The sequence below is a fragment of the Haliotis cracherodii genome, unplaced genomic scaffold (assembly GCF_022045235.1).
Source record: "Haliotis cracherodii isolate W230 unplaced genomic scaffold, xgHalCrac1.p SCAF_7, whole genome shotgun sequence".
In the NCBI taxonomy this organism is placed as follows: domain Eukaryota; kingdom Metazoa; phylum Mollusca; class Gastropoda; order Lepetellida; family Haliotidae; genus Haliotis; species Haliotis cracherodii.
The window spans coordinates 27,369,320-27,393,012 of NW_027266330.1; the positions used below are offsets into that span (position 1 = coordinate 27,369,320).

Sequence of the window (23,693 nt, forward strand, 5' to 3'; positions counted from 1 at the left end):
ATCAAATAATAGCTGTTTATAATGAAAATTTGCGGGATTATTTTGTTTAGGATTTGGATTCGTATTTTCGAAAAATTAAACTTTATTAATTTTTTAGGATGCAATGGTTGTTTCTACCTCAGAATCTAGAGCAGAATTTTGTAATTTGACCCACAGAATTTTGGAAATTTTACCTCAGAATGTTGATTATTTTACCGCAGAATTCATTTGGAACTGTAACCTAGCTGGCAAACAGTTACACTGACATTGACTACATAACTGCACTGGCAAGAACTTGCCATAACTTTCCTACATGGTGATAGACATTTTGCATAATATCCTTGATAGAAATTAACCTACCAAGGGATTCATCAACCAAACAATATCTACAAGGAGGTATTATCAAGCCCAATGGTATATGTAGCCAGGTGGATGTAAACCTACCTTGTTTCCTTCCATGCCCTTGTCGCCAGGATCTCCAGGAGGACCTTTAGGACCTACTTCTCCCTTGTCTCCAGGAATGCCGGACCGGACCTCCACAGGTCCCACTACGGGGAATTTGCCCGGGGGACCCGGGTCTCCAGTGTCTCCCTGGACAAACACACAACAGATATAATGTATACAGTCTAAGGAGATATATATGTATACTGAGCATGAAAGGCCCTTGTAAACAGGTCCTGATACTGTGATTTTTTTTTAAGTTCTTCTTTTGAATTTCCTACATTCAGAGATATTTTAACATTGAACTAAGCACTAAAGCCTCTTCCTTTATGTTGGTTCTGTTATCAGTGAAATACAAGTCACCTTATATTATAACAGCATGACTTGTTTTATTCCAGTAAGGGAGACTTTACTGACAGACTTTAGGCCGAATATCAGCCGAATATAAGGAGGTTGAGATAAATCCCTGCGAAACTAAGTCAGTATCAAGTACAGTGACATTGTTCAAAATACGGTGAAGTTCACTCAAAGCAATGAACTGGATACTTGGTAGAACAAAGTAGAACAAAGTAGAACATGATGGTGATCAGATCACATTGTCGTCATGCACGTCCATTGAGATCTACCTGCCTCAAGCCTATGGGCAGGCAATTATTTCGAAAACTGCGTGCATGTTAACAAGAAAAAACCAAAACTATAGGCCATTATGCACAATTATAGACAAATTACATATAAAACATGGTTAAAGTCTGAGCAATCACTCAAATCTATTGATTCCGGAAGTAGAATCAACAGATTCGAGTGATTTCTCTATAACAGAGTTGTCTCCATTTTCACATCGCTGTGAATGTTTGTTACCTTTGCACCCTTGTGTCCAAGCTTCTTTGCTCCTGGCAAACCTTTGTAGCCCTTGGGACCAGGCAGCCCTTGCACACCCTGAAACACAACATGACCATGCCATCATTGTCCCTCGTACCCATAGCATGAGATGGCTGTATGGACATCACTGTATGATGGGACCTTAAATGTTAACTCACTCACTCACTCACTCACTCACTTACTATGCTTGACCCGTGAATATCCAGGGTAGAATAGGTCTTCAGCAACCCATGCTTGCCGTAAAAGGCGACTATGCTTGTCGTAAAAGGCGACTAACGGGATCGGGTGGTCAGGCTCATTGACTTGGTTGATGCATGTCATCGATCCCAATTGCGTGGATCGATGTTCATGATGTCAGTCACTGAATGGTGTTAAACAACAAACAACCAAACAAACAAATCTAGCATCTGATAGAAGAGCAGAAAGTTGGTGGTTTGATCCACGGCCATGTCATACCAAAAGACGTTAAAATATGGTACTTGTTATTACCCCCTGGTGCTCGTCATTAAGGGGATAAAAAACAAGGACTGGTCGGCTCGGAGTCAGTATAGCAGTATCACAGCACCATAAAACCAACATTGGTCCGAACTGGTACAAGCAAACATACACACCCACCCATGCAAGCACGTTGCTATATAAGGCAATAATCTTAAACGCAGCATTAAACCTGCTTTCGGCGCGGTCGGGTAGCCTAGTGGCTTAAGCATTCGATCGTCATGCCGAAGACCAGGGTTCGATTCCCGACATGGGTACAATGTGTGAAGCCAGTTTCTGGTGTCCCCGCCGTTATATTGCTAGAAAATTGCTAAAAGCGGCGTAAAACCATACTCACTCACTCACTAAACCTGCTTTCACCTCACCCACCCTCAGTTTGACAACACATCATTCATATTTCAAACAGTGAATCTGTTTGAAGGTATTGTCTTTATACTTACAGGTAGACCTCTCTCTCCGGGGTAGCCATAGTCACCAGGCAGACCAATTTCTCCCGCCAAACCCTGTCAACAAGCAGAAAGCATATTTGTACCTCATTTCAACAAGACACAGTTAAATGCGTTCAGTCATACTGTATAATTCCGCAAGTCCAGATGTGCTTTAAATTGCATCTGAAATATATATATATATTAATATATATATAATAGATGGGGAAATATTTGTGAACCATTACGCAACGAATTGTTTTAGGTATGCCCGATTCCGCTAAGGTGGAACCTGGTTGCTAAATGGCCATGAGATGGGCACAAGCCGCTATCTATTCGGCTTGTCCTGGAATAACACTAGTTGGTCACAAATGATATCAAAACTTTACAAAAAAATTCTAATACCAGTGTGGGACCATCTTCCCAAGGCAAGCTTGTCCACTAGCAAATGTCAAAGCTTAGGTTCTACCTTTGCCATATCAAGGCCACTAGTCTTGGCTTTGCCCTGGCGCCAACTCGTGTAGAACAGGAGTTGTGCTCCTTGTAATGAAAATGTGATATCCAATCAGATCACTCTTCTTATCTTGTATAGCCTCACAAAGATGGCAACTACCATAGGCAATGGCCTCGTCGATCAGATAAAAAAACATTCGTGATTTCCTCCCTGACATAAAAACATAGGCAGTTGCTGGGGGGGTTAAAAGATGAAAAAGACAAATTCGTGTCAACAAAGACAGGCAGTGGTAAGTACCAGTCGTGGATGTTGATTTTTTAAATCATGATCTGATTGGACTATTGTATCGTCCTATCATATTTAGCACAGGAAAGTGGGCTTGATGTGGCAAGGGTGGAAACAAGACTTTGATAAAACGACGAGTGGACGCTCTTGCCCCCGGGATGATGGTGTGGGACATGGTAGCAATCAAATATGACTTACCTCCTCTCCAATTAGTCCATCTTCACCTGGCTCACCCTTATAGCCAACACGGAAACCTTCACTTGCTCCTGGTTGTCCCTGAAAGACACGATGTGTCATAAAGAGACATATCAAATGTGTGGAATACCTTGATATATACCATACACATTATCTCATTGATGGAATACATTGATATATACCATACACATATCCCAAAACCATACCACATGGGTGGAATACCCTGAAATATACCATACACATATTCCAAAACCATACCACATGGGTGGAATACCCTGAAATATACCATACACATATCCCAAAACCATACCACATGGGTGTTATACCCTGAAATATACCATACACATATCCCAAAACCATACCACATGGGTGTAATACCCAGAAATATACCATACACATATTCCAAAACCATACCACATGGGTGGAATACCCAGAAATATACCATACACATATCCCAAAACCATACCACATGGGTGTAATACCCTGAAATATACCATACACATATTCCAAAACCATACCACATGGGTGGAATACCTTGAAATATGGTATAACATATGGCACATGGAGTTTCAGAAGATGTAGTATCCATGGAGACAGGGTTGACTTACCGATTTCAACTTCCTTATTATTTCAATGCAACATTTTGGTATATTATGTACCATATAGGTGCGCAGTATTACCAGTATACCACAATTTGAAATGCTAATGTGCTGGTACCTTTATCAAGCAACTGTTACCAAAGAGACGACTATAAGTCAAACAAAGCATATATCACAAATAATTCTCTTACACAAAAAAAACAATACAAGTCTAGGAAATAATGCAACCAATGAAATATGCAACCAAATCCTAATTCTTCAGAGATCATAAGCTTAAATCTACAATAAATAAAAATTAGTTCTTCTAAACTCAAGGTTTGATATATCAAATCGTTCCCTCCAAACATAACATCATGCTTTGACAGGTTGAACCATTTTGAAAACCAAATTTTCATCACGTTTAAATACAATCTGGTTATTATCTCGAGAAAACATGCAGGCTGTGCTAAAGGTATATAATGTTCTATTAAGCAATTGTTTCAGCAATATACTACAAAACAGTGATAAATAGTATATAAGGCTTATTCTTACCTTTCTACCCGGGTCGACCTGGACGCCCTCTAGATCCTGGCAGGCCAGGCAGACCAGATTGTCCAGAGAAACCTGCACCTCCCTAGAAGAAGAACACATGTGGTATGTGATGAGTTTAATCACTTATGACTTCTATATTTTGTGTGTTTATGGAAGAATAAACAAAAACATAGTGCCATGGCGCTGTAGCTCACCTTGATCAGTATTCAACAGTTTAAAATGTCAACAAAGACAGACACTTAACAAAAGGCGATATTCAAATATCTTATGCATAACTAAAAAACTTTAATGACATCAGATGTGGAAACATAAATGCCAGCTGAAGTTCAACATTCAAGTTCAGCTCCCCAAAAGCCAACTATGCAGTTTGAGAAAATTTAACATGGTCAAAACAAGGTCAAACTGAAAGATTAAAATGTCACAAAAGAAGAAAGAGATGTGTTGACTGAGTAATGGCCATAAATAGGTTTTCCAAAATGGCTGCCGAGTGGGCCATATTGAAAATTGGATTCGAACATCTTGAACAAACTCAAATGTCATCATTGGTGGGATTAAGCTTCACTGGTTAAGTGGTTTCTGAAAAGATGACTTGTGAGGAAACACATTTTGAGAGAATGTAGAAAGTGCTAAGGTCAAATATATGTCCAAAAATACATTATCACTAAAAATGAAACATATGTGTTGAGCCAAACTACTAACTCCATACATATAATATTTTGAAGAAACATGGCTGAGTAATGTCCATATATAGGTTTTTCAATATGGCTCCTGTGGTGGCCATAATATAGGATTTGAAACTGTTACAGCTTTACTGGTCAGGAGGGAAAACTGGCCATGACTTTCAGCCAGGTGAGCTAAAAAACAGTATGAATACTGTAAACCTACTAAGTTAATTCTAGTAAATAGAAAAGTCAACAATAATATTATAAGCCAATCAGTAAACAGAAGTCCATTAATACATGACACTTTCTTATGGATAGCAACTTCTTTTATTCTATCCATAAAAAAGTGTCATGTATTCAACTTCTAAATGCATTTCAATGACTTCATTAGTCAATTAGTAGGCGTGGTATAATGCTTTTAGGTTTATGCAAACATGAACACAAAAATATATGGCTTGCTCAGGGAATCAAATGCCATGGAATTATTTGCAATTTATTTACATGGAAATAGCTAAAAATCAGAAACAATTGCCATTGCATCCTCACACTTTCATGTCATCCTCTCCAATGTTCAGCACACTGGATTCAATATATGCACCAGCAATAGGCAGTATCCATCAACCCAGGTTTAAAAAAAATGTGTAGGTTAATGGTGATATTTACCAGTACCAATTTATATTTTACAAGTAGCTAGTAGTCTGTTAATAAACCAGCCTGGACCAGACAATTCAGCATTTGATATCATGAGCTATGGTCAATGTGTTACGGTGCCATGCTATCAACCAAGTCACGGAGCCTGACCACCGCACAGGTTGTTGCTATCAACTAAGTCACGAAGCCTGACCACCGCACAGGCTGTTGGAGACCAATTCTAACAGGATTTGCCATTCGCTAACTGACTATTATCACATCTCAGCGATAAAAGCTTGATGGTAAACTGCATGAGATGGTCTTGGATGACAACTTGCCAGACACCACAAAGGAAACCTTTGGCACTGTTATCTAACAGACCTGGCGCCAGATAAGAACAAAATGGTAATGAGGCTGAAAATTCAATCAAGAAATGATCACTGGAGCCCAACATGACATTGTTGCAGCATACCATATCAGAGGAGTATGACACAGGTCAACCTCAAGATTGTTTATGTTCCTTGACAATCAACTGGTGTTAACTTGGACATGCTTTGGGCCGTAGCAAACAGAGGAGCTCTCTGGGTTGAGTGAGTGAGTGAGTTAGTGGGTGGGTTTGTGGATGAGTGAGTGGATGAGTGAGTGAGTGAGTGAGTGAGTGAGTGAGTGAGTGTGATGCAGGTATCTGATGCTTACCACTTTGGCAAAACCCATGGGCATGGGTATGGTGCTGACAAACCTCAAAACGTAATTTGGGCGAACTGGGATTCAAACCTACAATCATAGGTTTCTGGCATGCCCAATGAATGCAACTTTGCACAGCGACTTGTGGCGCCTTAGATGACTGGGCCACTCGTGCAACCTAAGTTATTAGTGATTCGGTGCCATTTTGATTGGTTAATCAAGAAATTTCTTCGAATAACAATTGGACAAAGCCAACTAATAGTCACTGATTCTTTACAGTTGTTTACATTTTTGCATGTGTTAATTATTACATAAGCAGTCTGTCAAGTTATTTTTGTCAACACATTTATTTATAGGAATTGACTTGAATATAGTTTTTGGAGGTAAAAGCATTACAACCGGAGTGCTATCCTCGGTGCAGACTGACATAGGAAGCTCATCTGTTTTTGTGTTTATGCCTCCATAATGTAACAAGTATTGAAGTCCATTGTCAACATTACTGACACAACCAGTATTTAGAGCACAGGCAAATACTTTCATCCAGTGGGTGGTCACTGTTTTGGTCAAGTAGAGTACATTTATATGCTGATAAAATCATATATAAATTCACATGAAATCATGCAATCTGCTCAAAATGTCAATGGTGGAGTTTGTGTGACCTGCACAATGTATAGTTCATGGAACTTGAGTATCTGCCTGTGCTCTAAGATAGTTAGAGAACTTGTGCCAGTACTTTATCAGGATATGTAGGTATATTTGCAAGAACCTCTGGCAGTGTGTGTGTGTGTGTGTGTGTGTGTGTGTGTGTGTGCGTGTGTGTGTGCGTGTGTGTGTGTGGGGGGGGGGGGGGGGGGGGGGGGGGTGGAAGAGGGGCCCTTATCATCAAACAAAGGCCAACTATTTAGACATTCTTATAGGCTGATATATGAGAACACAATTTTCCAACGTCCTTATCATGCAACATAATTTATCAATGATGTCTGCATATCTTCTTTTGGGGACCATGCACTCCATGTTTTTGGGGCATATGCTCAGGAAAAAAACTAGTGGGCAGATAAATATTTCGAATTATTGACATAAGACATGTAATGGCGGAAATCTGATCTGACCCATGATTGAAACAATCAGTGTCCCAAGGAATGTACTCGTCCCCCATCGGATTGTGCTGACACTTGCAGAAACGTGTATCTTTCCGCAGAAATCAGTCACTTTAGGACAAACATTAAGCAACAAGTGCATCCCAGAAGGCCTCAGCGCTCTCTTTATCTGTGAATGTGGCACCATGTGTCCTGGGTGGGCTGTTGTTTTTGTGATGCTGGGATAAACAGGCTAGTAATTCACCAGTATTGTGTTGCGGCCAGCTCATACAGGGGCTTGCTCATTCTTATACCCTAGTACAGCTGACATTTAGACTTCTACACATGCATGTGGGAGGGAGAGACCTACATCATTAATCTTTGAAAGTCCTTTTTTAAATCCGAGGACACCCCAAGCCCCTGAATATCAAATGCTCTTTCCTAATGACAAACAAACCACCCCCAAATGTACATTTTGACGCAAGCTATATAAACTATTGAAATGAGTGCCCTATAACTGCACATCACGTTTCATGCACAACCAGCCTCTGACACTCGTCAGCTTCATGGAGCTGGGCAGGCATATTATATGTGAGTGAGTGAGTGAATATAGTTTTACGCTGCTTTTAGCAATATTCCAGCAATATCGCGACGGGGGACACCAGAAATGGGCTTCACACATTGTACCCATGTCGGGAATCGATTGAACCCGGGTCTTCGGCGTGACGAGCCAACGCTTTAACCACTAGACTACCCGACCGCCCCATATTATATGTATCATACTTGTACAACTGTTGTTTTAAATAACTGTTTTCCACCTAAACTTGCATTAAATATAATAATAATTCATCAAAACTCTCGACTCAATTTTCAAATACCAACTGAAATCGTTTGCCACTAAGACTTATTTTTTATCTCAAATTTCAAATTTGTACTGACTAAGTTTCTCATCACCCATTCGTTTGCCGGACTACGCTGAAAGGGTACGGTGTAAATTGTTTCTGCGCATAATATTCAAATTTCTTTTTTTTTTAATATTGAACCCGCTAGAAGGGGGTGCGCATTATACATGGGTGTGCACTATACTCAAGAAAATACGGTAATCTTATTTGAATGATCATAAGATTCTACATTTTCAGATCAACTACACAATTTTATATCTTGAATATTTAGGAATTTTGTAGTAATAGTTATAAAATATGCGCACTACATCACTCCAGAAATGGATAATCAAACAGTTCCCTCTGACAACACCCTTTAGCCAGCCACACCTCAAACTTCACATAAATAAGTCTTAAATAAACCATTCAATTCTCCAATTCTCATCCCAAATGTCCATATCCTTTGAATAATAAATTAATTTTTACTGTCACAGTATTATCATCTAAATATTTGCATGAGGTAACATCCACCAGGTCCTTCCAATAATCAGCTATGACCACTGAGTGAAGCTCCTGTTTGTTCAGATGGATTGCGTTAATTGTCCCTGCATGGGGGATGCACAGTAAGCCTTGTAAGACACAAGGGGGGGGCACTGTTTACCCTACTTCAATGAAGAAAGTGTCAGGCGCTACACTGGGTGTCTGTAAACCACTATATGTGCTTGTTGTTACAACTTCCTTGCCTTTTATCTTAATAATCCTGGAGTCAGATTAACAGGGAGCTCCCATGTGTCAGTCCTGGCTCATGGGACTTTCATTAAGATATGAAAGAAGCTTTGTCTATGGAGCAGTCTGCTAATTACTTTAATGTGGACATGCCATGGCACTGCACCCTGCCATGGGTTCATCTCTGAGGGGGAGTCAGGGGATGGTGGGGAGGGGGGGAGTGGAACTTGAGACAAGCACCTGACGAGGGAAGACAGAGGGTAGGGAAAGGTGTTTGTGTGTTGTATAAGGCTACACTCAGCAACATTCTAGATACAGGACGGTAGCTGGGTAGGATAAGGTAGCATTAGTTTTAATGGGGGTCTGGACAATTCCTCACACAAACATTTCCCCACACAGACAATAAAATTATTCCCTACCAGTAAATGGATAATTCCTTACACAGACATTTCCCTGCACAGACAATAAAATTATTCCCTACCAGTAAATGGATAATTCCTTACACAGACATTTCCCTGCACAGACAATAAAATTATTCCCTACCAGTAAATGGATAATTCCTTACACAGACATTTTCCCACACAGACAATAAAATTATTCCCTACAGTATATGGATAATTCCTTACACAATCATTTCCCCACACAGACAATAAAATTATTCCGTACCAGTAAATGGATAATTCCTTACACAACCATTTCCCTGCACAGACAATAAAATTATTCCCTACCAGTAAATGGATAATTCCTTACACAGACATTTCCCTGCACAGACAATAAAATTATTCCCTACCAGTAAATGGATAATTCCTTACACAGACATTTCCCCACACAGACAATAAAATTATTCCCTACAGTAAATGGATAATTCCTTACACAACCATTTCCCCACACAGACAATAAAATTATTCCCTACAGTAAATGGATAATTCCTTACACAATCATTTCCCCACACAGACAATAAAATTATTCCCTACCAGTAAATGGATAATTTCTTAAACAGACAATTCCCCACCAGACATTTTCCCACTGATAACGGACAATTCCCCACACCCAACAATAACTTGCTGATATGTGATTGGAGGGTTTGGCTTAGCTCTTTAACACAGGAGTTTTTCAATAATGGGTTCATGTTTCTTACAATAAGTGGAGGAAATTGGAAACTTAATGAACGTTAAGTAAGGACTGGGAAAGAGGAGAAGAAGTTAGTAGTGAATGCTTACCATAGTAAAAAATATACAGTCATAATTTTACATCTTTTGAGTATCTAATCTCCAAAACCTTCATCGCTGTGAATAGCTGCAAGATTGCTGATGCGACGTTAAGCAATAATCACTCACTCACTGCCAAACCTTCTCTTACTCTTGACTTATTCATAGTCTTACTGTTGATGAACATATGTTGAAATCAATGAAAACTTTGAAAATAGAATATATATCATATGGTCAACTGTTTTTTTGCCTTATAGCTAGCTACCTTTTAATATGCACATGTGGGGAAGTGTCATTCACTCGGTTTAAAGGAGTGGGAACTTCAAGTAGAATTCTTGATAGACTGGTACATACGAGACCATATAGACTAACACAGTCCTTGGAATAAACTTATGTATAAGGTTACCGGGTAAATAAAAATAATTCTGTAATGGAACCCTTGAGTATTAAGGAGCCCACTTGTCTCTTATTTACTAGAACTAAGAAGGGGATGAGAGTGTACTTGGGGTGATGTTGTTATCAAATGTATGCACTGGGGTCTGTAAGAGAGACCACTGCCATATAGCTGGAATATTGCTGGGTGCGGCATAATAATCAAACAAATAAACAAACAGTTTGATCAAAAATCATTAGACAGTAACTATCATGATGGCTCTGATCAAAAGACCCTCCCAATTTGCAGTATGCTGCAGTGTGTGTTTATCCAACCTGCTTCATCAAGGTTGTCTGCCATCAAGTGGTTAACATGCCTCTGACAATGAGTCACTTCCTACATGGTGAAATGTTATACCCTGAGAAGGCTCATAGCTCACGGTGGCACCTAGGGGAACCATTCCATCAGATAAACCTCACAAACCTCTGAGTAAGCATCTTTTGTTTATTGAGTGCGATAGGGGCAAGCTATAGCGAAAAGGGTGCATATTGGTTACATGTAACATATAATGATCCGGTATTGGTGCGATATGACATATAGTGACCAGGGGATGCTACTGGTGAGATGTTATATATATATATTTTGGCCAGGGTACGGTATTAGTGAGATGATATATGTATTGGCTAGGGTACGGTATTGGTGAGATGTTATATATATTGGCCAGGATATGGTATTGGTGAGATATGACGTATATCGGCCGGGGTATGGTACTGGTGAGGTATGACATATAGTGACCAGGGGATGCTATTGGTGAAATGTTATATATATTGGCCAGGATACGGGATTGGTGAAATGTTATATATATTGGCCAGGGTATAGTATTGGTGAGATATGACATATAGTGACCAGAGGATGATATTAGTATGCTATATATATTAGCCAGGGTATGGTATTGGTGAAGTATGACATATTGTGATCATCGGACAGTATTGGTAAGATGCTATATTTATTGGGCAGGGTACAGTATTGGTGAATCTTGATATTAAGTGGCCAGGGTACAGTATTAGTGAATCGTGATATATAATGTCCAGGGTACAGTATTGGTGAGGAATGAGATATAGTGAAGATGGAATACCACACAATGTAATCATTCATAGCAGAAGTGTAGCAGGTAGCACACTATGGGACGGGGCCATGACATGGCAAACAGTACGTACCTTGGTTCCATTGCAGCCGGGATATCCCTGGGGTCCTACCGGTCCCTCCATACCAGACTGACCCTGAAATAACAACATGATCTCAACACTCTAGTCATGGAAATCCTTCTAGCGTCTAGTAATGTTATGATTCTGCTGAAAATGGAAATTTTTAGATTTTATCGGTTTCTGAACAGGGAATCGCAGCACCTTAGATGACAAAAAGATTAGAAGTTTTTAGAAGTTAACACAAAACTATTGAAAATGATGAGTAAAGTTCTGGCTTGTGGACAGAAATGTGATGACACTTTCTATTCCACTTTATCAGAAACATTGTATTGAATAATAACTACTGATGCAAACCTAAAGAAATTGTCTACTGTATTGTGTTGAATTGTATTTATTGTATCTTGAAATGAAAAACAATCTTAAAAACATGAAATTATTCATTTTCAATGTAGCATGACCAGATATCGTCCCTCATAATGAGATCACCTGGTCAGCAGATAAGATTTGTATCATGTGATGGTGTACAGACACGCACTAGAGCACTGGCACTACTCTGGCACACAGCTGACGTGTGTTAGGAGCTGCACATGTCGTGATGCAGTCCTGTTAATGCATTTGGAAACTTAGTTACCTTGAGCATACTGAAAATATGTGAGAAAGAAAATCAAGACATATTTTCTTGGTGCTTATGGAATCCACATGAAGCAGCTTAATGTTTATGAAATATGTTTCTAAACTGTTATGGTAAACCTGCAGCACTCCATGACAATTTTATCCAGCAAATACACAAGCACCTGCTTTCAGTACTTATTGGGATACTAGAGACACAATGTGACAACTTACCAGGATACTAGACATTGTCACAACTTACCAGGATACTAGAGAGACATTGTCACAATTTACCAGGATACTAGGCATTGTCACAACTTACCAGGATACCAGACAATGTTACAACTTACCAGGATACTAGAGACATTGTCACAACTTCCCAGGATACAAGAGACAATGTGACAACTTACCAGGATACTAGAGACAATGTGACAACTTACCAGGATAGAGAGACAATGTGACAACTTACCAGGAGAGCGAGATGTGACACTTTTTCAGGATAGAGAGACAATGTGATGACTTACCAGGATAGCGAGATGATGTGACACTTTTCCAGGATAGAGAGACAATGTGACGACTTACCAGGATAGCGAGATGATGTGACACTTTTCCAGGATAGAGAGACAATGTGACGATTTACCAGGATAGCGAGATGATGTGACGATTTTCCAGGATAGAGAGACAATGTGACAACTTACCAGGATAGTGAGATGATGTGACGATTTTCCAGGATAGAGAGATAATGTGACAACTTACCAGGATAGCGAGATGATGTAACAACTTACCGGGATACCTGGTATTCCTGTGAAACCGGGCAGACCTGAAGTTCCCTGCAAAGAAACATCAAATGTTATGCAATGTTTTTAAATAATACAATAAGATTCAAATTATGCATACCATTCTACTCTTCAACATTACATCATCCTTGGGATTTCATCAAAGTGGTAAATGTCTACGACATTATATCACTGCAATACTGATGAAAACAATATCCTTGAATAAAATGGATTTTATGCTACTTGCAGAAACCGGCATCACACATTATACCAATGTCAAGGAATGAACCAGGATCTTTGGAATGCTTTTGTGACTGTAAACCTTAAACTGTGTGTTTCAATATAATTTGTTAATTACTCATTAAACTTGGGGTCATTTACTGATTTCACAATTTAGTTCTGAACAAACCGATTTCTGGGTAAGCCTTTACGTTTCAATTTGGAAAAATTTGGAACACTTGGTTAACTCCAGAATATTTATCCTGTATAATGTTACTGACAAATTACCCATACACTGTATATGTCTTTCATACATAATTACAATTTTGATTTATTTCATATTTAGCATGTTTAAACCATCATGCACATCAGCCTGTAGGGTGTGGCCTTTGTACTTTCAATTACTTTCTACTGGAAGCACTGAAAGAACTGTGCACAAAGGATTAGATGCCTCTTTGTGTGTGCATTAATAGTATAGAGACAGAGCCAACATCAACTTAAATCACCATATAGTTGCCAAATAGTAAATAGTGTGTTTGTGTGTGTGTGTGTGTGTGTGTGTGTGTGTGTGTGTGTGTGTGTGTGTGTGTGTGTGTGTGTGTTTCTTTGTTTGTTTGCGTGTGTGTGTGTTTGCGTGTGTGTTTGTGGTGTGTGTTTCTTTGTTTGTTTGTGTGTGTGTGTTTGTGGAGAGTGTTTCTTTGTTTGTTTGCGTGTGTGTTTGCATGTGTGTGTTTGCGTGTGTGTGTGTGTTTGTTTGCGTGTGTGTTTGTGGTGTGAGTGTGTTTGCGTGTGTGTGTGTGCATGTGCCTGTGTGTGTGCATGTGTGTGAATGCGCCTATGTAAGCATTACGGAACAGATGCAATCTTTTAAATGACAGACATACATTCCTCTAACACAAAACAACATGTAAAAACACCAATATCACTAATGTCCCTTCCGGAATACATGTACCAGTCATCCACCTCCTAATCAGTTGGAATTTTGAATTTTGCTGATGTAGACTATCAAATTACAAGTACTGGTATTTGAGTTCTTGAGAAATGAGACAGCCCATCCCTGTCTGATGCCCTGACAGTACATTCCCACCCCCAGCACTACAAGGTTCACCTCCCACTCTTTACCCTCACTCCCACATTGCCACAGTCAAGACAGGGACATCAAATTCTACATCCCCGCCCTGGATTTATCATGAAGTCGCCTTGTGTCTAGCGGTACCTCATGCGTGTCCCTCCTGGCAGGCTTGAAGACTGAGTTTATTTCAAAACACCAACCCTTTGGGATTTTAGGATACTGTGACCTTGAGTAACATTTTCTTCTAACATAGAAATCAAATTTCCCTGAGAACCAATTGTTTCTATTTGTTAACCTAACATTCAATACACTTGGAAACTATCAATATATTTGACGTAATTTCATAAGAAAAAGAATAATAAAGAGGCACCATGACTCAAAAATGCATACGTCATTCAGCAATTGAGCAATTTGAATGCATTAATGGACTGACAGCATGTGTTTGTCACATGCCGCAGTGCCTCACTGGGCGGTTCTCTCGTGGCCTACTGGGGGAGTAGGAGGGGGAATGGCTGTCTACAATCTGCCTACACACAACATAGGACTGTCTTAAGACAGTCAGCCTTCAAACTACACAGAGGGCTGTCTACAGACTGTCTGCCTTCAAACTACACAGAGGGCTGTCTACAGACTGTCTGCCTTCAAACTACACAGAGGGCTGTCTTCAGACAGTCAGACTTCAAACTACACAGAGGGCTGTCTTCAGACTGTCTGCCTTCAAACTACACAGAGGGCTGTCTTCAGACTGTCTGCCTTCAAACTACACAGAGGGCTGTCTTAAGACAGTCAGCCTTCAAACTACACAGATCGAGGGCTGTCTACAGACTGTCTGCCTTCAAACTACACAGAGGGCTGTCTTCAGACTGTCTGCCTTCAAACTACACAGAGGGCTGTCTTCAGACAGTCAGCCTTCACACTACACAGGGGGCTGGCTACAGACAGTCAGACTTCACACTACACTGGGGGACAGACAGTCACTACAGACAGTCAGCCTACACAAGTCAGCCGGATGGACTGCTCATCATCCCACAAGCTCAGAAAACAAATATATGGCAGACCCTGCCAATTCCATCCCAATCAGCCACCTGGCCCCACCCCTGTGACCATGTAACCCAAGATATGATCACATCACAAACATATTAACAATTCCTTACCCCTTAAACATCAGCCACATGAACAAACACAGTGCTGGAAGACTGATATTATCTGACTTACATTTTGATAAAGTTTCAGTAACCGATCTTAAATCAGATTATTGTTTCTATTCAGGAGAAGATAGACTTCCACATTGTTTTATAAAACCGAATGAACCAGAAGAATTATCATCAAAGGGAAGGAAATTAGAAAATAATATTTGACCTATTAACACCTTTCTGTTACATGAACACTTTCAACTCCCACGGTCATTTAACACTGTCCTATCCATAGGGGAGGTGAGGTGAAATGGGGTTTAACGTCGCGTCCAAGATTATGTACGTGTGTGTGTTTGTGTGGCTGCTTGTACTAGTCCGGACTAATGCCGATTTATAGTGCTAGCTCACTGAGATACCATGTCACAGTTTAACATGAATACCCCACTCAGACACAGTATACTGACTCCGAGCCAACCAGTCCTTGTTTTAGCCCTTTAATGCCGTCAGGGTAACAACAAGTAGCATCTTTTAACGTCTGTAGGTATGACGCAGTCGGGGATCGAACCCCGGACCTTACACTCTCCGGGCAGACTCCTATCCATAGAGCTACAGTTCTGTATACAGTGTGTATCAGTACCAGATGCAAAACTATACATATTCCACAGCTGATCACTCCTGCTCTAATCTATTTCAAATATGCATAAATATTAAGAATGGAGGCAAATAATATCCAAAGGACACAAAAATGTATTGATGTTGGAATTGATTGAAACTAATGATATTGAAGCATGTATGTAAGATTTATCTGTATTTCTGTTCTGAAAAAAATCCATGTCTTCTTCACTTCAATCACCTTCCATTCAAACAAAGAAATCCCAACCTTAATAAGCATAAGGCATCACACATACATAGTTGTTTATTTGCTGTTGCTACAGTGGTCACACGGGGACGCCCATTTTATAGCCCTGGATGGGCACAATTTATTGCTGAGAGTCCCCAGGGCCAATACTCACATGGACTTGTACAGGTGTATGAACTGGTTGAGGCCGAGCAGGTGTGAACAAGGGGACGTTTTCTAAATAATTTTATTTGGCTCACCTGACTTATTTTTCAACATTGTCTACTAATGTAAATTGTAAATATTTATGAAATAAAGATATCAACTTTTCAAAGACAACTAACTTATGTTTAAATATGGCTCACTGAGTAAGATTGGTCCAGGCATTTTGACTGGTCTCTTTTCTTAAAGCTCATGTAAATGTGGAATTTGTGTATAGAATATTAATGTTGAAATCCCCTGAACCATAACAATAGATTCTACACCATGGATTTCATATAATATTCCTCATTAGGCCATAGTCAATGGATTACAGGATTTTCATCCCTGCTCATCTCACTTCATAACACCCCACACAAAAATAACACACCTCCTCCTCACATTCAGAAAAGAATGGATTTAAAATCTAATAATTACTATAATGTAACATGGAGTGAGTGAGTATGGTTTTACGCTGCTTTAGCAATATTCCAGCAATAACATGGCGGGGGACACCAGAAATGTGCTTCACACATTGTACCCATGTTGAGAATCGAACCCGGGTCTTCGGCATGACGAGCGAACACTTTAACCACTAGACTACCCGACCACCCCTAATGTAACATGGAAGCAAATCTGTCCAAAAATTCTGCCAGCCCTTAGATGATCTATTAGTGAAGTGTTTGTTTGTTTGTTTGTTGTTTAATGCAGCACTCAGCAATATTCCAGCTATATGAAGGCCGTCTGTAAATAATTGAGTCTGGACCAGACAAACCTGTGATTGACATCATGAGCATCGACCTACGTAACTGGGATGTAATGACATGCATCAACCAAGCGAGCCTGACCCGTCCCGTTAATCGCCTCTTACGACAAGCATAGTCACCTATTGGTGAAGTGAGAAAGGATCGCAAAAAGTTACCCGGCTGAAAAGTGACTGGCTCCATTTCCACCACTGCTCATGCTCTGTTCATTAAACATGTTTACACTTGTAGCAGCGATAATATTTCCGAGTCCTGTGATGGGATTCGAACCATGGACCTTCTAATCTGAGGTCACACACCTTTTCCAGATGACTAATGGGCAGGCTGACAATGCAAGGGTGTCATCTGTGGGATGACTCCATGCCCTGCTACACGCCCATCACTTCTGGTACTTACTCTGAATCCCTTAGGTCCTCGTGCGCCAACCTCACCCAGGTCACCTTTCATCCCAAATTGGCCAAGGGGGCCCTCTGGTCCAGGAAAGCCAGGCAGGCCAGGGGGACCCTGGAGACCCGGCAGTCCTCTTCCTCCCTGTAACACACAAACCAGCATGAACTGTTTCATTCACAGAACACATAGAAAATACACACTTACTGGTGGTCTGACCTCACTCACACCTTTCTATGTTCTAAATATATTTTCTATTTATGCATCTTACAATAAAAAATGGATATTTCACTTCAGTTAAATAACATTAACAAATAAAATTAGTGTTTAATTTATTTTCCTGATGCTGATTTTAATAAATACAGATATTCCATAAAGGATTATCAAAACTTATATAATGGTCACTATTTGTTCCCTATTGTGTAAATGTTATTTAACACATCTTTTTAACAAAAATTAACATCTAAATCATGTAGATACACAGTACCTAGTCAAAATAATAACATTTCTTCATTTCACAAGTGTTAACTGCTAAAGCTGATGTCAGAAGGCCAAACAATCATAAAAGACCCAGAAAATGTCAACGACCAGCAAGTTTATTTGTTAACAAGTCCTAATTAAACAAAGTGTTGCATCACTGTTATAGCCATTTAAACACTAGCTGCAAGTGAGAATGATTAAGTGTGATGTAACCCCAGTCTGCGGTTTCCCTAATAAGAAGTCAGGGGACAGACAAACAGCTTCACACACCAATGTAAACAGTGCTCACACAACACACTACAACAGCAGAGCTATAACAGCGGACCTCTACTTCTCTTTAACCTGTAATGTTGAGCTGGGATGTAGTGACACTGTTTCCTGTTATATCACAGCTAGGTGATAAGTCATAACAATACATACAGAATTGCAAACATTCAAAATAATCCTCTTAAAGTGTTATACAAAGTTAAACATAACACAAAGAATTAATGGTATGAATCTATATAAGGAAAATGTTTGTACACATAACTGCTAGGTGATAACAGATAGTAACACCTACTGAAATGTAACATACAGAACACTGTTCGTGAAATGTAATACAAAGTTCAACACAAAATAGACATGATAACTGAAGTGATTGATTCTTTGTCAACTAACTGTCACAACTTGTACCACATAATGCATAATTTTGCAAATAGGCTTGGAAGGAAGTATTACTTACGTTTTCTCCTTTCTGACCCTCACAGATACACACAGACGATGTGCATCCTTTACAAGCCTGGAAAACAAAAAGAAGATATTAACGTTAATGAAAGGGTATGCTTTTACGCCTCTTTTACCAATATCCCAGCACTATCATGACTAATGTTCTGCACACATTGTTTGTTTGTTGTTTAACGCTGCACTCAGCAATATTCCAGCTATATGACGGCGGTCTGTAAATAATCGAGTCTGGACCAGACAATTCAGTGATTGACATCATGAGCATTGATCCACGTAACTGGGATATGATGACAGGCATCAACCAAGTCCATGAGCCTGACCACCCGATCTGGGTAGTCGCCTCTTATGACAAGCCTAGTGAACCCATGGTGGGAATCAAACCTGGGTCTTTGGCATGAGGTACAAACAATTTACCAACTAGGCTACCCTACTGCCTTAATGAAAACATGACATGTCCCAACCTAAACAATTCTATTGGACTCTAAAATGACTCATGCCTGGTAGTTCCTTAAATCAAAGAAAATTAATGACAGTCTCATTAAACTCAAATAAAAACATATCTTTTTGGATTAGGGCGTAATGTTTCATCAAATGCACTGATCAAATCCTTGTTTGATTAGGATAGATGTTGACATAGGGGACTTCAATACAGATTGATGATAATATTTTGTATGATGTATTATTCTACAGCAGTCTTCAAAATTAAACCTGCAAGTCAATAGGTCCTTGTCATTAGACTCATAGCCCTTTTGTTGAATATTGATTGATGGAGTACCTAGATTCAAATTTCAAGGACCCCTCTTAACACTGAACACTGTGCAGAGATCAACTATTTCACAAAACGCAACTGGAAAGTTTATAATTTGAGTTTTATGAATGTTACAAATCCATCTTTTAATTTACCAGACTTGGATTGGCAAGCATCAGTTATAAATCATGAGTATATGAGTTGTGTATGGTGTTTGAAAATGGTATCTTTGAACTGTTAGATCTATATAGGTTATCTAGGTTTGCAGAGACTCTAAATTCCAAACTTACCAGCAAGACAATAATGTTTTTCTGAATTTGTTCTTTTAGAAATTGTTGAAAATCAATAATTACTCTTTTGAGTCTGCAAAACCATGGTTCCTGATGTACACTGAAATCCTTGTAATCCTGTTTAAATTTTGGATAATCAAAATATATACTCTCTGTCAGTCCAACAATCAGACTTAACATATAATATTCAGATGAAAAACTACTAAAAATTATATCATTCTAATAGACTATACAAATAGTTTGTCGACATGTTTTAGTGTATCAATTTAATTCATTATTTTTTTCAAGCACGCCATCTTCAAAACAAATTGTGTCACTTTGTTCTCTTAAATTCCAGGCAAAGATAGAAGAAAACCTACTTCATTTTCTCATTTTAATAAAGGTCATCCTCACATTATGTGTAAGGCATATCTATAGGGAGGGGTGTGGGACTTAAAGAGTGTGCGTGGAGAATCACAGTTATTCCTATGCATGCAATATAAGGATTTTTGTCAATGCTATGCTTGCTAAATAGTGTGTGTGTGTGTGAGTGTGTGTGTGTTACTTCCTGCTACAAAATGTGTGTGTGTTACTGCTTGCTACAAGATTTGAGTGTGTTACTGCTTGCGACAAGATGCATGTGTTACTGCTTGCTACAAGATTTGTGTGTCTGTGTTACTGCTTGCTACAAGATGTGTGTGTGTGTTACTGCTTGCTACAAGATGTGTGTGTGTGTTACTGCTTGCTACAAGATGTGTGTGTGTTACCGCTTGCTACAAGATGTGTGTGTGTGTTACTGCTTGCTAAAAGATGTGTGTGTTACCGCTTGCTACAAGATGTGTGTGTGTGTTACTGCTTGCTACAAGATGTGTTTGTGTGTGTTACTGCTTGCTACAAGATATGTGTGTGTATTACTGCTTGCTACAAGATGTGTTTATGTGTGTTGCTGCTTGCTACAAGATGTGTGTGTGTGTGTTACTGCTTGCTACAAGATGTGTGTGTGTGTTACTGCTTGCTACAAGATGTGTGTGTGTGTGTGTGTGTGTGTGTGTGTGTTACTGCTTGCTAAAAGATGTGTTTGTGTGTGTTACTGCTTGCTAAAAGATGTGTTTGTGTGTGTTACTGCTTGCTACAAGATGTGTGTGCATCCCTTGTGTAACATTACCCCACCCAGGTGACACATGTGACCCCAGGTGGGGTCCAGTCCAGCCTACACACTGCTGACTGGGGCTGTGTGGTTTTCATTAGCACAGGGTCGGGTTTCAGGCAGGGATGTTATCATATTTCCTTATCTTGACCAAAACTATTTCAGCACTGAGGCCATGTGCTGACTAAAACAATGTGCTTCATCATCAGATTGAAAGTTGCCCAGTGGGTGGGTGGGGGTGGCACTGAGGACAGTTTTAACACTTAATAAAATCGAAATAATGTTTTTTATATGTTCATGCTGAAAAAAATCTGCATTTTAAAATACCATTTTTTTTGTTACACTGTATAGATCAAAAGTTTATATTCCTTGTATTATAACAATTTGCTTCCTTTATAACTGGTAAGGATTATGCTTCTTTACCTGACCACTGTGGGGTGTTTAAGTACAATATATTTTCTTGTTCTATTTGTGAATGTGAAATATACATAATTATCATCATTACTAATTTGAGCAAGGTTAAACTGCTGAGTTTGACTTCAGTCACATAGACTGATATTTTGCGAAAAACATATTTGAGTTATTTGAACTCTTAATTTAATTTTTTGTAATTGGTAAAACATATATCAGTAAATTACAATTATATTATTTTGATGTTTTTACAAAATGTATCAATAATCATAGCAGAATAACACTGTTAGTTAATAGAAGATTGGATGGTTTGTGCAACGACAGCACTCTGTATCAGATATGGTATCTATTCAATGGCCATGGGTCAATACAGAAAGTAGGTGAAGGGTCATTTGTGTAGAACATTCTGGAACTACAGTTGGGCTCTGTGAGGAAACTAGCACACAAACAAAGCCAATGCATAACTATCACAATTACACCATAGTGTTTCGTTTTTTCACACATGCCTTACAAATTCACACATTAGTCACAGAATTTAAAGTTAACACTTATTATCATTTCATCATGAATCTGTATAAGTAGAAAAAAATGGGAAATGTGTGTTGGCTCAAATACATCACTTTTCTTGATTTTAATTTAACAAATACACCACTTTTCCTAAGTTTGATCTAACCCACTTTAACAGTCTGGGGTGTATAAAGTTTTGATGTCATCCTATAATCAGCTGTTGATAGGGACAAGGAAAACCGTGACGTTGTGTTTGGAACGCTAGGACATCACATTGCACACAATGTCAAATATATCACATTTAACAGATCTAATTGAACAAACGTGTATGAACAACTGCGCAGCAAGCACAAAAGTCATGAATCTATTTTGGAATCTGTGAGGGTCCCATGCAGACCGCCAGCAAATAAATCGTTTTTGAGTGTGGACGCTTAGACCCAGATAAGGCCTGTGACCTACATCAAGCTCAGCGTAACAGCGCAAAACGAAATAATGACTGCTCCCTGTACCATGGCACCGCGAGACAGCACCAAGCACATGGACATGGAACTGTTACTGAATGTTATTTGGTTTCATCAACCACTTGACTGATAATTTGACAGATTTATTTTGAATATCTTTGCTCAAGACATACCTCAATAAAATAATAATGTTAACGTCAGAAACTTTATCGAAATTGTGCATTGTAGTTTGTAAAGGTAAACTGTACAGGTGTCTATATCTAACTTCAGACTAACATCCTATTCATACTAAAGAACAATTCTGCATCACTAAAACTTACACCCCTAACAAAATCATATCTACAAGACAATAGTTATCCAAACATGTCCCTAGCAACGACGTGTTTACAGAGGTATTAGACATTGACCGATTATAAGAATTACGGCACGCTGTAAGATTAAGAATGCTATCAGTTGATCATAGTTCAGATGTTCACTGAAGTCAACATAAGTACCATACTTATTTCAGACTACGAAACAAATTGCTATTATAATAGTTTCTCACTAAAACTTATATTGAAGTAGGAAATATCCTGTCTGGAATGACACAATACCGTCCTACTGAAAACATTAATTTGATCAACTTGCGCATGACCATGTCTTCAATAGACATGACCATAAGATGGTTTACATGAATAGAAATATCAAATCAGCGAGTGCTGCAGTGTGTCAATAGATATATGTACAAAGGAAATACTCACGGCTCCAGAAGCAGTATCCAAATAATCCAAGAAGAGAATCACTCCTAGAACTAACGGCAAGTGCCGCTTCAGAAATTCCTTGGGTTTCATGTTGTTAAATGTTAAATCACACTTTGCTTGTGTAGAATAATACTATGATAAAGCCTACTGGCCAAAGGAAAGCCAGCAAGCCCCTCAAACTCGCTGTTCCACACTATCCCTCACTCCGAGACGGGCTAGTTTCTTCAGTTTTCCACCATCTTGTCTCGAGTTGAGGGAATATGCACCAAACTGCAGACGACAAAATAGGGGCACTATTTTCTCAAGTTTCAGATCGGCACCAAATTTGAACTATTTTGTCTAGGAAATTCCCCACTTTACCAAGTCATATCTCAATACATGATTAAACTAGAAAATTTGTCGGTATTGTGGTGCAAGAATTTCCAACAAGACGGACTAACTTCTCTTAGCGGAAGCAGAGTTCCTCCTTTTCCGCGCAAGCCG

The 23,693-nt window shown here is 39.2% G+C and overlaps 2 protein-coding genes across 2 annotated transcripts in view; both read right to left on the minus strand.

The window, feature by feature from the left end:
* LOC139448772 (collagen alpha-2(IV) chain-like) overlaps positions 1-3,815 on the minus strand; it is a 41,498-nt gene extending 37,683 nt beyond the window's left edge. Inside the window, exons 1-5 of the mRNA XM_071230308.1 lie at positions 3,762-3,815; positions 3,157-3,234; positions 2,235-2,297; positions 1,279-1,356; positions 424-570 (exon numbers count right to left, since the gene is read on the minus strand). Coding sequence (XP_071086409.1) covers positions 424-570; positions 1,279-1,356; positions 2,235-2,297; positions 3,157-3,234; positions 3,762-3,815 — 420 coding nt within the window. The remainder of the gene's footprint in view (positions 1-423; positions 571-1,278; positions 1,357-2,234; positions 2,298-3,156; positions 3,235-3,761) is intronic.
* Positions 3,816-4,287: 472 nt separating this feature from the next.
* LOC139447495 (collagen alpha-5(IV) chain-like) lies at positions 4,288-23,632 on the minus strand. Its single transcript, XM_071228894.1, has 6 exons — positions 23,211-23,632; positions 18,926-18,982; positions 17,734-17,868; positions 13,123-13,167; positions 11,741-11,803; positions 4,288-4,365 (listed from the first exon to the last, which is right to left on the minus strand). The coding sequence occupies exons 1-6, from the start codon at positions 23,298-23,300 to the stop codon at positions 4,288-4,290; spliced, it is 468 nt and encodes a 155-aa protein (XP_071084995.1). The 5' UTR covers positions 23,301-23,632.
* Between the last annotated feature and the right edge of the window lie 61 nt (positions 23,633-23,693).

Bases quoted from the DNA above. Each gene is read 5' to 3' on its own strand.
- LOC139447495 (XM_071228894.1), bottom strand. From the start codon at position 23,300: ATGAAACCCAAGGAATTTCTGAAGCGGCACTTGCCGTTAGTTCTAGGA. The intron at 18,983-23,210 runs GTGAGTATTTCC...TTTGTTTTCCAG, and splicing joins TGGATACTGCTTCTGGAGCC to GCTTGTAAAGGATGCACATC. The intron at 11,804-13,122 runs GTAAGTTGTTAC...TTGTTATTTCAG, and splicing joins CAGGAATACCAGGTATCCCG to GGTCAGTCTGGTATGGAGGG.